The sequence below is a fragment of the Gadus morhua genome, chromosome 12, assembly GCF_902167405.1.
Source record: "Gadus morhua chromosome 12, gadMor3.0, whole genome shotgun sequence".
Taxonomy (NCBI): domain Eukaryota; kingdom Metazoa; phylum Chordata; class Actinopteri; order Gadiformes; family Gadidae; genus Gadus; species Gadus morhua.
The window spans coordinates 12,242,750-12,256,800 of record NC_044059.1 but is presented as its reverse complement, the minus strand read 5'-3'; the positions used below and the strand labels follow the sequence as shown (position 1 = coordinate 12,256,800).

Below are 14,051 nucleotides of genomic sequence, written 5' to 3'. Positions count from 1 at the left end.
GTCCTGTAGGCCCCGTTCCTCATTCCCGTGTTTCCCGTGCTTCAGACCCCAGAACCCGGCGTCACTCTGAGGACCTGTAACCATCTGGTCACCGGCCTCACAGAACACATCACAGGGAAGTCACATGACCTCACTGTTTGTAATACCTCGACGTAAACACATGGAGCCGAGCTAACCGCTAGGACGGGAGATAAGACGTCCCGCCCTGACGTCACCGCATCATACACACATCATCCACCGATGTATACACTCCAGAGCAGGCGTCCCAGCGTGTCTCACACCAGGACCCGCTGCTGCTCACACCAAGACCCCCCCCCCCCCCCAATATCATACGTTTAAACAAGCCAAACCTTCCCACTAACATGTCCGAAAAACGGTGCCATAATGTACGCCTATGTGTGTAGATTGTCCCTCAACAAGGGGCTCCAGCCCATCCCCTTGTCCTCTTGATCGAACAAGGCAAGGCATTTACATTGACACTCACAGTTAGGACGGAGAAACAACAATATAACGCTGCCCGTACAGTAAGGATGCTCATAGAACCAGGGGCCAAGCGCTAACCATCACTAGGTTAACCCATTCCCGAGGCATTGGGCGAAGGCGTTGATGTTGTAGAATGATACTTTAGGAACGTCTATGCTGCTCTATCTACGGCTCTAGAGATATCCACGTTGAAATAAAAGTAAAGAAGCTTTCTTTGAAAACGTCCTCCTGGGTGCGTGCCCCCCCCTCCTCCCCCTTCTCCCCCCTCTCCCCCCTCCTCCCCCCTCGCAGCCGGCTGGGGGCGGGGGTGTCCATGGACATGTTAATGTCAGGAATGCAGCCATTTCCTCCTCACTTGAAGACACAAAGGACCTCCCCCCCCCCCCCCATAAGAGCAGCAGAAATGTGGATGCAAAATACATGTAAATCGGTCGGGGCGCTGGAGGCTTTTAACGTGGCGGCCTGGGGACGTTTCTACTGGTTATTACACGGAATGGAACGGCCTCGGGTCGGGCGTCCGGTACTGGAGAGACGGTCGGCCCAGAACCACTGTTACTGACGGAGAATATTATCCTGCTACACTCACTGTAGGAGGATATAAACATTATATCCTGTTACACTTATTGTAGGAGGATGATCAGTCATTATCCTGTTACACTTACTAGCAGGCTAGCAGGATAACAACGTCATTATACTGTGGAACTCTCTGGGGGAGGAAGATAAGTCATTATCCTGTTGCACTTACTGTAGGTGGACGATAAGTTATTATACTTTACAATCCCATCGGAGGATTCTGATGTTATGTTATTGGCCTAGGATCATAGGTTAATGACGAGGTTGGTACTGACCTCACCTGCAGTGTGAGGGTTTCCCACGCTGGAGTCGAGGCAGCGCACACTCTTCTGCTCCACAGGTTTCCTTATCAGCAGCACATATTTGAGATGGTCACGGTTCAATGCGCTCAGACTAAGTGGTATGCACTCTTCTTCTGTGCAGAAGGAACCAACAGCCAGTCCGTTAAACATCTCACTTAGCACGATGATCAGAGATTATATGTTACATGTTTCAGTTTTAAAAGTAAAAGGTTTATCGGCAGTCTTTCTGCTGATACGACCCCATGTTATGATGATAAGGGGACAGACGGACCCCAGGGGGGGTGATAAGACCCCCCCCCTCCCCCCCCCCCCCTGGGGCGGGTTTTGGCCGTCCACAGGGCATCCAGTTCACAGGGTGGCCTCCTTCAGGTTGTCAGTTGGGGAACGCCTTGCTTCAACAGTTGAGTCTGAACTGCCATGCAAATCACCTGCAGGACATTTACCTACAGGGTCAGAGGTCACGGCTCTGTCAGGGCCCGCGGGGGCTACGGCGAGACGGGGGGAGGGAGGGAGGGAGGGAGGGAGGGAGGGACGGACGGACGGACAAAGAGAGATGGACGGCGAGACAAAGACAGAGAGTAAGAAAGAGGGAAGAAGGGAACAGAGAGGGAAGGGTAGAGAGAGAAGAAGGACAGAGGAGTGAGGGGCTAATGGGTTCATCTCATATAGTCTGAGTCTACAATACGATCAATATTTACCCTCCCCCCCTCCTGCTGATCTGATCACCCTGTTTACCCAGTGTGTGTGTGTGTGTGTGTGTGTGTGTGTGTGTGTGTGTGTGTGTGTGTGTGTGTGTGTGTGTGTGTGTGTGTGTGTGTGTGGGGGGGGGGGGGGTGGAAGGGTTTTGTGTGTGTGTACGAGGGTGGGGTTATGAGTGTATATGGGGTGTATAGAGTGAGTGTGTGTGTGTATGTAGTGAGTGAATATAGTGAGTGTGTATGGGGGGGAGGGGGTATAGTGTGTATGGGGGGGTTATAATGTGCATGGGGGGGGGGGTGCAGGACAGCAGATGGTAGCTCTGTCACGTATGCTCCTGGAGAACAATACGGCCTCTCAGCCTCTCAGCCTCGTTAGGGGGGGCAGGGGGGGGGGGGGTGTCTGGTCTGGACAGCTGGCAGGCAGCGTGCCGCGCACACACCCTCCCCGTGTCCACACACACACACACACACACACACACACACACACACACACACTTTAACACCCCACACACACTCATACGGCATGCATTCACCCCCATGCACACACTCACCCCATTTACCCCTTACACACACACACGCGCACAAACACCCTAGTCAGCCCGCACGCACGCACACACACACACACACACACACACACACACGCACACGCTTAAACATCCTATACACACACTCACGCATACACCATAGATGAACCCCCCAATACACACACTCACCCCATTTACCCCTTACACACACACACACATACACACACACACACTCACCCCATTTACCCCATAACACACACACACGCACACACAGCCTAATAAGCCCCCATCCACACACACACGCACACGCACACGCACACGCATACAGCAATTAAGAGACACGGGCTGCAGCTTAAATATTGACCAGGACACAAACATAATGCCACAGGAGAATGAGGCTGTCGTCCAATCAGGACCCTAACTGACCCCCTCTCCTCTCTCCTCTCTCTTCTCTCCTCTCTCCTCTCCTCTCCTCTCCTCTCCTCTCCTCTCCTCTCCTCTCCTCTCCTCTCCTCCGTCTGGTCTTTGTCTGAGACCGAGGGGACATAATGTAGTGCTGCTGGATGTATATTATGGTATGATATGTTTATTATGTTACATACTGCTATAATGTGGGGTTAGTGGTTAACAGTTTCAAGCGATGAAGAGACCTCAGTTCATTCAGAGAGCCATGGAGAGGAAGAGGAGGAAGGGAAAGATAGAAAGTCTTGCAGCCAAAGTTTTGTTTGCACATTATATCTCCTCTTTAGATATGGTGTTTTATAAAAAACGGCTCCTGGCCCTCCTCCTCTTCATAGTTTATCCAATCTATTGTGCAGCAGAACAACAACTAGCTGCTTAACATGACACAGGCGACCAGCTGAGACGCCCGTTCCCTCCCCCTCCCCCTCTCCCCCTCTGCCTGCCTCGCTCGGACCCCTCCGGGACCAGCGGCTCCGGCATTCCGCGCATTCCCCCTCGGAACAATCAGCCCTCAGTTATCAGCGCGCTCAGAGCGCGTCGTGAGCCAGTCTGCCTCAGAGAGCCGTGGAGCGCACACGCTGCTCCCCTACTGGAACGCTCAGCAACACAGGACACTCGTACACCCGTATCCTCAGAGGAACTGTATCCACTGTGTTTATATTTTTATCGTGTTTGTGGAGGGAGATTATACCGAGGTTCTTTTTCGTCCGGGATGTGTTTTGAACTTTGATTGGGGTGAGTTTATTTCGCGTTTTGTTTCGTTGACGCGTTGAACGCTCTGGTGTTCGCTTTACGCGTAGACTAGTCAGCTCACATCCTCATCGATATAAAATCTCCGATCGAGGATTATTGACTTGATTATTGTCTGTTTGACTACTACTAGTATGTGAGACCTTGTCTATGGTTTGATCCCAGTAAAGTCCAGTGTTTGTGAAGGTTTCTGAGATGTGATGAGATGTGAATATCGTCCACTAGAGATGTACACAAAAACAATGGCCCCTAGTGCACATGTCGGGCTGATCAGCCTTATCTATGCAGCCTAAACTTTAACACGTTTATATGGTGTATCTTGATTGTATTTTTACGGATCGCTATTGTTTTTGTACGGGCTTATAGTATTTTATTCGCTTTATTTGTATCTGTCTAACATTGAATTATGTCCGATTTAACAACCGAGTAAAATTAGTCCAAAAGTCCAGTTCAATGATAACAATTATCTACAGAATTCTACGCCTGTCCAGGTTCAGTTCGTATTCCACAAATGGAAACATCAAAGCATCCTCGTATGTATTTGTAACCCGCAGCGATCCTCATGTTTCCCCAGACCCGTGTTAACCCAACACCACCGCCGTCCTCCCAGCCCACAACCCTCAACCCTTCAAACCCAACGAGATGAGGACCGCCGAGGAGTCGGGAACGGTCCTGCACCGCCTGATCCAGGAGCAGCTCCGCCTGGGGAACCGGGCGGACACGCACACCCTGCTGGCCATCCAGCAGCAGGCCCTGCGCGGCAGCAGCGGCAGTAGCAACAGCAGCGGCGGCGGCACCGGCACCGGCAGCCCCCGCTCCTCGCTGGAGAGTCTGACGCTGGAGGAGCCCCCCAAATACGTCCACATGTCCACGCGTCAGGAGCCACAGGGCCAGGAGCACCGCGGGGACCTCTTCCTCTCGGAGGGCCCGGCCGGCTGCCAGCACCTGTACCAGCTGCACGGCGAGGAGCTGCCGTCCTACGAGGAGGCTAAGGCTAACTCCCAGCACCGCAGCGCGGGCCAGCAGCCGGGCCCCCAGCCGGGCCCCCACCCCCCCGCGGGGCCCTGGGACCTGAAGCGGGAGCACGCGCGCTCCCTGAGCGAGAGGCTGATGCAGCTCTCGCTGGAGAGGAACCACGCTCTCCCCCGGGACGCCCCGACCCCCCTGAGCTCGTCCAGCAGCTACCCCCAGCTGTACCCCGCGGGTCCCCCGGCCCCGGGGCCCGAGGGCCGCGCACCCCCGCCGGAATACCCCTTCTGCGTCCGGCTCCCAGGGTACATGCTGAGCCGGTCGGAGGAGCTGGGCCACCAGTACAGAGACCCCCCCCCACCCTTCAACTCCCAGCACAGGTACGAATAATACCAGTACGCAAATATTATGTGACACTCTGTCTCACCTGTGCTGTGAATTGAGTATGTTAAATATTACCAGTATACAATTATTATGGGACACTTATTTAACATATACTTGTGACTGAACTCCAAGCACAGGTTAGAATCTATTAGTGTTATATAATTACCTACCCAGCACGTATTTAACACAAACCCAACTCCCAACAGAGCTTGTTCTTAATAGAATCGCATAATTCACAGCCGGCATGTACTTATGGTTCCGCTCCCGGCGCGGCCGTGAAACACTTATGTAGCACATTCAACACGCATCGTGTACCAACACGAACGCTCTGTATGAGACATTCAACACGTATGCAGCCCGACCGTACGGAACACGCACGCAGCAGCTGGCGTCTGGGCGACTTGGCTCCATACCTGCGTTTGTTTGTTCTCACCCCTCGTACCCTGATTCTCTGCATGCCAGAGGAGCGCGCTCTCCAAACCCAGACAGTCTAGCCCCCGGAGCGCAGCCCCTCCCCCGGGCTGCCCTGGTGACTAACGACGGAGCGCTCTCTGACTCTGAACCCTGCGGTCGCTGACTCATCATCTCTGGTGCTCCTCCAGGTTCGTGTCGTCTCCGCCCCAGCTGTCCCACGGTGCGCCCGGGGGGGTCTACCGCCACGCGGCCGGGGGCTCCGGCGGCTCGGACCCCTACTTCGCCGGCGCAGGCGTCGGGGTACCCAGCATGCCTTGCGGCGGCGTCAACGGCGACGCGGCTCAGATGGACGCGCTGCTCCGCGAGAACGAGCGACTACGCCAGGAGCTGGAGGTCCACGTGGAGAAGACCGCCCGCCTGCAGAAGGTGAGGAGGAGGAGGAGGAGGAGGAGGAGGAGGATGTGTTTGGAGATCCACAGCCCCCTAGAATATGACCTGTGATCAGAGGCTGATGGGTTTTATTCTTGGGGGGTCTGGTGGTTATGACTGCCACTCTAAGCTTCTGTGTTCCATGCCAGATGTCCGCAGCCTAGATCAAGTTAACGCCTAACCCCTACCTGCTCCTTAATGACCTGTCTCTGTACTGTCTAACCCCTACCTGCTCCTTAATGACCTGTCTCTGTACTGTCTAACCCCTACCTGCTCCTTAATGACCTGTCTCTGTACTGTCTAACCCCTACCTGCTCCTTAATGACCTGTCTCTGTACTGTCTAACCCCTACCTGCTCCTTAACGACCTGTCTCTGTACTGTCTAACCCCTACCTGCTCCTTAATGACCTGTCTCTGTACTGTCTAACCCCTACCTGCTCCTTAACGACCTGTCTCTGTACTGTCTAACCCCTACCTGCTCCTTAATGACCTGTCTCTGTACTGTCTAACCCCTACCTGCTGCTTAATGACCTGTCTGTACTTTATCTGGATAAAATTGTCTGCTAAATGACTAAAGAGTAAACATCTCCTCCTCCTCTTCCTCCTCCAGTTGGAGCTGGAGATCCACCAGATCTCGGAGGCGTACGATTCGCTGATGACCGGCTCGGCCAAGAGGGAGGCCCTGGAGAAGACCATGAGGAACAAGATGGAGGCCGAGATCAAACGGCTGCACGACTTCAACAGGGACCTCCGAGGTATGGCCCCCCCCATCCCACCGTGGAGACCCCCGCGCGTTCAAACTGTTTGACTCCACTGCACGTTTGTCCGGGCCGCTGCTGACCGGTCTTTTTTTTTTTTTTTCGTTGTTTCCGTAGATCGCCTGGAGACGGCGTCGAGACAGCGTCTGGCGACGGAGGCGGAGTCCAGCGAGCAGAAGCAGCACATCTTCACCAAACTCATCGAGCAGAGTGAGTTGGAGAACAACACCCCCTCGTTCCTACATCCGCACACACCCCCTCCACCTCTCCTCAACGCGGGGGATCAGACATCGCAGAGGTCCGCGTAGTAAACGCTTTTCACGACGCCGAAACCGAAAAATAATTGGGAGTCCGATAAATGGAAACGAGCGTTTGAACCGGTCGTTAGCGTGGCTACGACGGCGGCACACGGCAGCCATACCTCACCCCACTAAACCGGCAGCCATCTTTTATGAGCAGGGCAGTAAACTGCTGTCTGGATTCCAGAGCCCCTTCACCCCCCCCCCCCCCCTACCTTCGCCCTTCTCCTGGCTCTAGGTATTTCACGCTGTTCTGCCCCGGGGAATGCCTCCCCCCCCCCCCCTGCTCTGAGTTACATTACCCCCCCTCCCCCTGCGTTCCCTAAGGGGGAACCAGCAGGCATGGCGTCCCAAGACATCCAGGCTCAACATGACCTCTGGAACGCCAGAGAACGCCTCGCCATGTTTGGGCATTTCCTCACCTCAGGGGTCGTGGAGCTGTTGGGGGGGTTTCGGTCCGGCTTGAGACCTCGGTGCCAAACCGGGGCCTCACTGTTGGCCGACAGGCGAATACCTCGAGGGACACTGATGAGAGTGCGTTTCTGCACGGCGAGGCTCGTTAGTGGCCGTATTTAACGGAGGAGATGGAGAAAAAAAAAAAATCCCCAAACGAGGCGATCACAGACGGCGTCTCCAGGGACGACTTTAAACGGTTGTTTTTCTGCTTTATTTCCCCACCAAACGACTCAATAACTCCTTAATCAATCACACATGACTCGTTTGGGGGCAGCCGCAGCATTAAGCACACACACGCTCCCTGTGTTAGCCTTTAGACGGCGCGTCCAGGAATGTCGGAATAATGAAAACGTACGCTGGGGTTCTGTCGCTCTCCTGGGTAACAGCCCGCAGACGCTCGGGGCTGCGGGTGTGTGTGAGCGTTTGTGTGTGTGTGTGTGTGTGTCTGTGTGTGTGTGTGTGTGTGTGTGAGTGTTTGTGTGTATGTGTGTGCGCGCGCTGCAGATCAGAGGAATGGCATGTGCTCTCTTGTGTAATCCGTCCCAGTCGGCCGTCAGCGGGTAGCCAGCGCTGGAGGATCCACCTCCTGCCAAACTCTGAATACCTCAGTGCTGGGGGGGGGGGGGGGAGAGTTCTGCTCTTTGGTTAACATTAATGAGATGGATTTCCAAGAATTACCGCGACTCAGTGGATCACAATTTGGAGAATTCTGTATCGGCCCTCCTTGTGAGTCCTAAGAAAATAAAGAAAATTAAAAGCTCTGGGCAGCATTCCCTGAAGTTTTGTAAATGTCCCTCGTTGGGCCGCATTCCAGTAAGGAGACGGCTGACGCTACGGCTCTCCTTATGGGCTGGCTTGACCCCCCCCCCCCCCCCCGAGTGCCAAACGGACCATTCCTCATCCCTGCACCACATTCCCCCCACCTCAGCCGCTGCCGTGCAAACCCCTCAACCTTCCCCTCTCCTGACCGTACTCTTCACCAGAAAAGATTTGCTCCATCATTCCACTAACCTCCTCCTCCTCCTCCTCCTCCTCCTCCTCCTCCTCCTCTCCTCCCTTCCTCCCCCTCCCCAGATGAGGAGCAGCAAAGGGAACGCGAGCGCGTGGAGCGCCAGGTGCAGCACCTGCGTGCGTCGGGCGAGGAGTGGCTGCGGCGGCGCGAGGCCCTGGAGAAGGCCCTGGCGCTGGCCCAGAGCCGCAGCCTGGCGCTGATGGAGGAGCTCCAGAAGGAGAGGGCCTACGTGTCCAAGGTGGAGCGGCTGCAGGGCGGCCTGGCCCAGCTGCAGGCCGCCTGGGAGAAGAGGGAGAGCCTGGAGCTGCGGCTACGCACCCGCCTGGAGCAGGAGCTGAAGAGCCTCCGAGCCCAGCAGGTGAGGACCAGCACCAGCACCACCTCCACCATCCCCACCACCATCCCCACCACCACCACCACCACCACCACCACCACCCCCATCACCTCCACCATCCCCACCACCCCCATCCCCACCACCACCACCACCTCCACCCCCACCCTGGTGGACACTGAACCCCTCGTTCTGGGAGGAAGCGTGGGGAACATAGTAGACGTGGTAGAACTGGGATTTATCTCGGGAACCAGAAAGTGATTTCCCCAGTCCCGTAGAACCGACACTGATGTTTGAGTGTTCTGAGCGATCTTCAAGATGGTGGACTACTGATCCAGATCGTTGATAGTGAACTTTGAAGACATTTTTATCGTACTTCATGGATAGGACAGAAAAAGACTGTCATGAAACAGGGAGGGAACCAGGCAGAGCAGTTATTTGTGGTTGGCGTTGATGAGACGGATTACCACAACTCAGAAGATAATAATATGGAGAGTTATTACCGGGACGGTATCAACTCCACGGTCGCCACCATCCGTTCTCCAGCGCCTAACCCCCCCCCTCCCCTCTCCTCTCCCAGCAGTCCCAGTCGCAGTCCCAGGGCGTGGGCCCGGCGGACCAGCTGCTGAACTGGTCCCGCCTGCAGCAGCAGCTCCGGGAACGCGAGGAGAGGGTCCTGGCGCTGGAGGCCGACATCACCAAGTGGGAGCAGAAGTACCTGGAGGAGAGCACCATGCGGCAGTTCGCCATGGACGCCGCCGCCACCGCCGCCGCGCAGAGGTAAGACGCTACGATGGACTGCTGTCAATCACCTGGGAGACCCGTTGGAGGAGGGCGGGGCTTAACCTTACACGATAGATCGCTTAGTCGATCGACGGAAAAAAAAATTATCACTGGATTATATTAGTCATTGAATCATCAAGTTCAAAAACCCAACATTTGTTGTTTAATCTTTCAGAGATTTTAGTGTTTGGTGGATCCATAGATATTCTTGGCTATAATTGCGAATTGCACTCCTTTTGAAACCAACGACTGTGAAAGCAAGGTTTTAATGTCTGTCTCTGTTGTGTTCCTGGTAATCAGAGACACCACGATCATCAACCAGTCTCCAGGCAGCTCTCCCAACAGCAGCTTCAACGACACGCTGCCTTCCTCGACGAGCCCCAGACAGCAGGAGATGAAAAACCGGTACGTGCACATTCCCCTCGCTCGTGATCGCTCAATCTCAACAACAATTCCGATGTAGTTTAGTCAGTGAGTCTCTCTGTGTCAGAGTGTTCAAAGCCCTCAGGGTTGAAGAGGTTTTCTCACGTTGACGATGATGGAGGACGTGTGCTCATGATGTTTGTATTGTTTCCTCCAGGATCCGTGCGCTCCACTCTCAGCTCCTGGAGAAGGACGCTGTGATCCAGGTCCTCCAGCAGCGTTCCGGTTGGGAGCTGGGTCGCCCGGAGAGGCAGGGTCTCCGTCTGGCCCGGTCCGTCCCGGCCTCCATCAACGCCGTGGGTAGCGGCGGCGGCGGCGGCGGCGACGGTGGCAGCGGCAGCCTCGCTGACCTCACCAAGGGAAAGGGTAAGTCGTCCCGGAGTTTAAAGCGGTTTGGTTTTAAGGGGACCTATTCGAGCAATGCCGGGGAAAGAATCCACGAATCCCAAAAAAGCGACGAGGGGACAACTGGTAGACAGGCCAGGGCCGCCAGACAGAATGTGCAGCTTCTAAAAAAAATAAATAGAAAAGTATAAATAAAGAGGAGGGGCCGATGAGTTTTGCGCCGCCTCCAAATAGACGTGCGTTTTTAAACTGATATGTATATGGCGTCTCCAGCCCCGGAATAGTAGCGGGGGAACGAGGTCTTCAGAGCAGATGTTTGGGCGGTGTGTGTGTGTGTGTGTGTGTGTGTGTGTGTGTGTGTGTGTGTTGAGGATGTTCCAGGGTCATTAAGCAGTCTCCTCTCTTTCTGTCCGCGCAGGGAAGGATCGCTGGGACGAGCGGGCGTGTGAAACGACGCGTCACCCCAGAGGCTCAACGGGGACCTCGGTTCTTGGCCAGGACTCCATTACCCAGAGTTCCTACATCTCCTCCTCCACCTTCTCCCAGGGAACCGACGCCATCTGGGACCCCAGCCCGCCCGCTGCCCCAGAGGCCCACTCTGCGACTCTCTCAGGTGAATACACCTTCGTATTGAGCAGGCTCCAACACCAAATTCGAGAAACCCTTCCCCTCGAGTTGTTTTTTAGCCGTCGCCGCCCATCTTCGGCTCTCTGTGCGGTCCCCACCGTGGCTTCGCCTCGGGGTTGGAACATAAGAGGAGCGCCAGAGGGGGCATCCCCACCAAAGAGCGCTCTTGTTCTCTAACAGCGTGACCTTCTCTTCCCACCATGCAGACCTGAAGGCACCGCTCAAGACCTTCATGAACCTCAGCTGCCCAGACTCCGACGTGGTGGAGATCCTCATCTAGATCTGGGGATCAGATGTCTGCAGCTGGGGTTGGAGGTCTTCCAGGACTCTAGAGAGCCCCCCCCCGACGATGGTGTTCCCCCGTACTCCCCTGACGACGGGGAGCTATGGGCCTGCCGGTCGGTCTTGTGGACCGGACCCCTGGACTACAGCAGGCTGCACGGCCCGGCCGTGAAGCCGGACCGAACCGGCCGTCGTGGAAGACCAGGAACGGAACCCGGAACGGGACACAGTTCAGGGCCGCGGGCCGGGCGTTCGATGCTTGGCCGGTTCCCACGGTGATGGGGTTCTAGAAGGTTCTCCGGTGGAGCGGCCCGCCTCGTCGCGGGGTATAGGAATCGGAGCCATCTGTTAATATATCTGTCGTGATTTGTTTTTTCCTATTTCGTGCCACGCGTTGTTATTTGAATGTATGTTTTTATTTATATCAAGTGCTGCTCATGACTCGAGTCTCGCTCTGCCATTTTTCTTTTTTAATGGAAAAAACGAGAGACGTCTCACTTCTACCAAGCCCTGCTTCTCTCCCTGCCCCCGTCGGTCTGACCTCACCCCCCTCCCCGACCCGGCCTCGTACGACCACGTTTACATTCAGGGTTACAGGATTAGGGCGACTCCCCTTAACAGGCACACCAGGCCATTATACCCCGGGTTCGCCCCGTCTATAAGTTATTTAAGCTGTTAGCTATTTAAGCTCCCTGTAGGCAGGGAACATACTGTTCTTTATTTAAGGCGTGGTCTTGAGTACGCATCCCTTAACGGGGGCTGGAGTTTGTTCGTGGTGCTCTAATTTTGAAAATCCTGGGTTAATGTAATGGGGCTTGTGATCGCCAACGGGCCGCATTCCACCATGCCCTCCCGACAGGCTACGGCTAATCTGCTCGCATTCCTCAGTGAGGGAGCGCGCCCATTAAAGAAAAAGGGCTATCTAAAGAGGTGACCCTCACCCCTTGTTAAAATGGTGCACATTCTGGGCATGGCTGCTTCTCCCCCTGCCTCTCTGTTGAGGAAGACTTTAGCGAGACGCCCGGTCGGTAGCCGGCTACCACCCACATGCGTCTCCTCCACATTATTTATAAGCAGGGTGGAAACGGCGTGTCTATCTTGAGCACTCTCCCTACCGCTCTGTCATCGTCACTGTGTTCTTAAATGAGACGCGATACCGCTGCTGCTTCTCCCATCGCATGGGAACGGGCTGCGGCGCCGCGGCTAAGAATGAGCTCTGGGCGATCGCCCCTATTTAATGTCCCGTGAATGCTGAATGTATGGCCCCTTATGCGCAGGAACTCCAGCTTAGTAGGGCTCTGTTTTTTTTTGGAGGGGAATAACAATCGACCATCAGCATGCAGATAACGTGTTTCATCCCTTCAGGCTGTTATAATAATTCCACACGAGGATGAAACTACTCTCGTTTTTTAAAAGTGTTTGTTTTGTTTCAAGTGTAGTACTATCAGAATACCCACAGGGACCGCCTACTCTATGGGGTGATGTGTACTATGGTCGCTGGTGTTCCCCTTCCAAACCAGGGTGGTCTTCTGCTAAGTGTTGCTGGGCAACGCTGAAGTAGCTGATTTCAATTGGTTCTAAAAACGGCCCCATATCGCTATTTACACTCTGTTTACATTCAGGGTTGTCCGAAGTGAGAGATGTTAATATATTATTGTTTTTTTTATTTTGTTTTCTATTTGTGATGCCAAAGAAAACTTCCTTTTGTCCTTAAATTATTCGTGGAAATTATACAAAATCAAGTTATTATTTGGTGGCCCTGTAATGGCTGGATGGCCCATTAAGACGTTGCTGTGAACTTTTTGCTATGGAATTTTTGTATATGCCATGCCAATAACATTTCACTTTTCATTGAATAAAAACCCTTAATATATGTTCATTAATACGTGTTTCTTGCCTTCCTTTCAATTGTCCTGATACATTCACTTAACCTTTGATAGAATGAAGAGAACCTCTGACATGCGCCTGCGGTTTCAAAGTTGGACACAAACTTCCAAAATTACCCAACTTATTTTAGGATGGAAAAAAACAGATGCCAGTAGTTCTGACGTTAATAACGATGAGCGTTGCGAAACCACTATTTATTCTGGCCATGTGTCACATAATCCAAGAAGGTTGACTAGCCCTCAGACATTGTAGTGCTTGTGGCGCTCGTCCCCGAGGCGCGTCCTCGTTGCTCCGCTGTCGGCGGCGCGGTCAGCGCTCCCTTGCAGCGAACCTTGACTTTCAATGTAAACATTTTCGCTTCCTCCGCCTCCCCGTTTGCCTGGGAGAAGGACATTCCTTGAATGCCTCGGCCCTCGGACTTCCCTTTTCTCCACGGCTTCGCCCTGCGGAGATTGAGGGCAATTTCTCACAGCTCCAAGCAGGAGGAACATAAAGATGAGTGTGTATTTTAAATACCCTTTTCCAAGGCGGGTGCGATCCTGGGTGATCTACCACGGGGTCTGACATTTTTGCGGTTACTGTGGAGCTGAGATTGATTCACGTCTTAAAAAAATCTCATCCATGTGTGAATCAATGTCGAGAAGTCTTGGACCAAACAGCAACAGTGTTGTAGTGTGTTGCTTGTTGTTTCCAATTCGCTGCAAGTGAAGTCACACACTGAATCATTTGAGGCTGATCACAAATGACCTGTGCAGTATCCTTTGTTGGCCACACGTGGCGCTGTCCCTCAGGTTTGATTAAGCGTTCAGAGCAGCTCTTTAAATCATCTACCTGCCAAAGTGATGGGGGGCCTCAGTACA

General features: G+C 54.0%; 2 protein-coding genes across 3 annotated transcripts in view; both read left to right on the top strand.

The window, feature by feature from the left end:
- LOC115555869 (collagen alpha-1(I) chain-like) overlaps positions 1-128 on the top strand; it is a 1,554-nt gene extending 1,426 nt beyond the window's left edge. Inside the window, exon 4 of the mRNA XM_030372915.1 lies at positions 1-128. This exon is cut by the window's left edge and continues 396 nt beyond it. Coding sequence (XP_030228775.1) covers positions 1-80 — 80 coding nt within the window. The 3' untranslated portion in view covers positions 81-128.
- A 3,361-nt stretch (positions 129-3,489) lies between these two features.
- amotl2a (angiomotin like 2a) lies at positions 3,490-13,187 on the top strand. 2 transcript variants are annotated; one of them, XM_030372204.1, is made up of 11 exons: positions 3,490-3,777; positions 4,367-5,141; positions 5,748-5,985; positions 6,599-6,743; positions 6,864-6,956; positions 8,576-8,871; positions 9,428-9,624; positions 9,928-10,032; positions 10,208-10,416; positions 10,814-11,008; positions 11,229-13,187. In XM_030372204.1, the coding sequence occupies exons 2-11, from the start codon at positions 4,435-4,437 to the stop codon at positions 11,300-11,302; spliced, it is 2,259 nt and encodes a 752-aa protein (XP_030228064.1). In that variant the 5' UTR covers positions 3,490-3,777; positions 4,367-4,434; the 3' UTR covers positions 11,303-13,187. The 2 variants fall into 2 exon arrangements, with proteins under 2 accessions (XP_030228064.1, XP_030228063.1); XM_030372203.1 differs by having other exon boundaries at positions 3,492-3,777; positions 9,425-9,624.
- Positions 13,188-14,051: the final 864 nt, after the last annotated feature.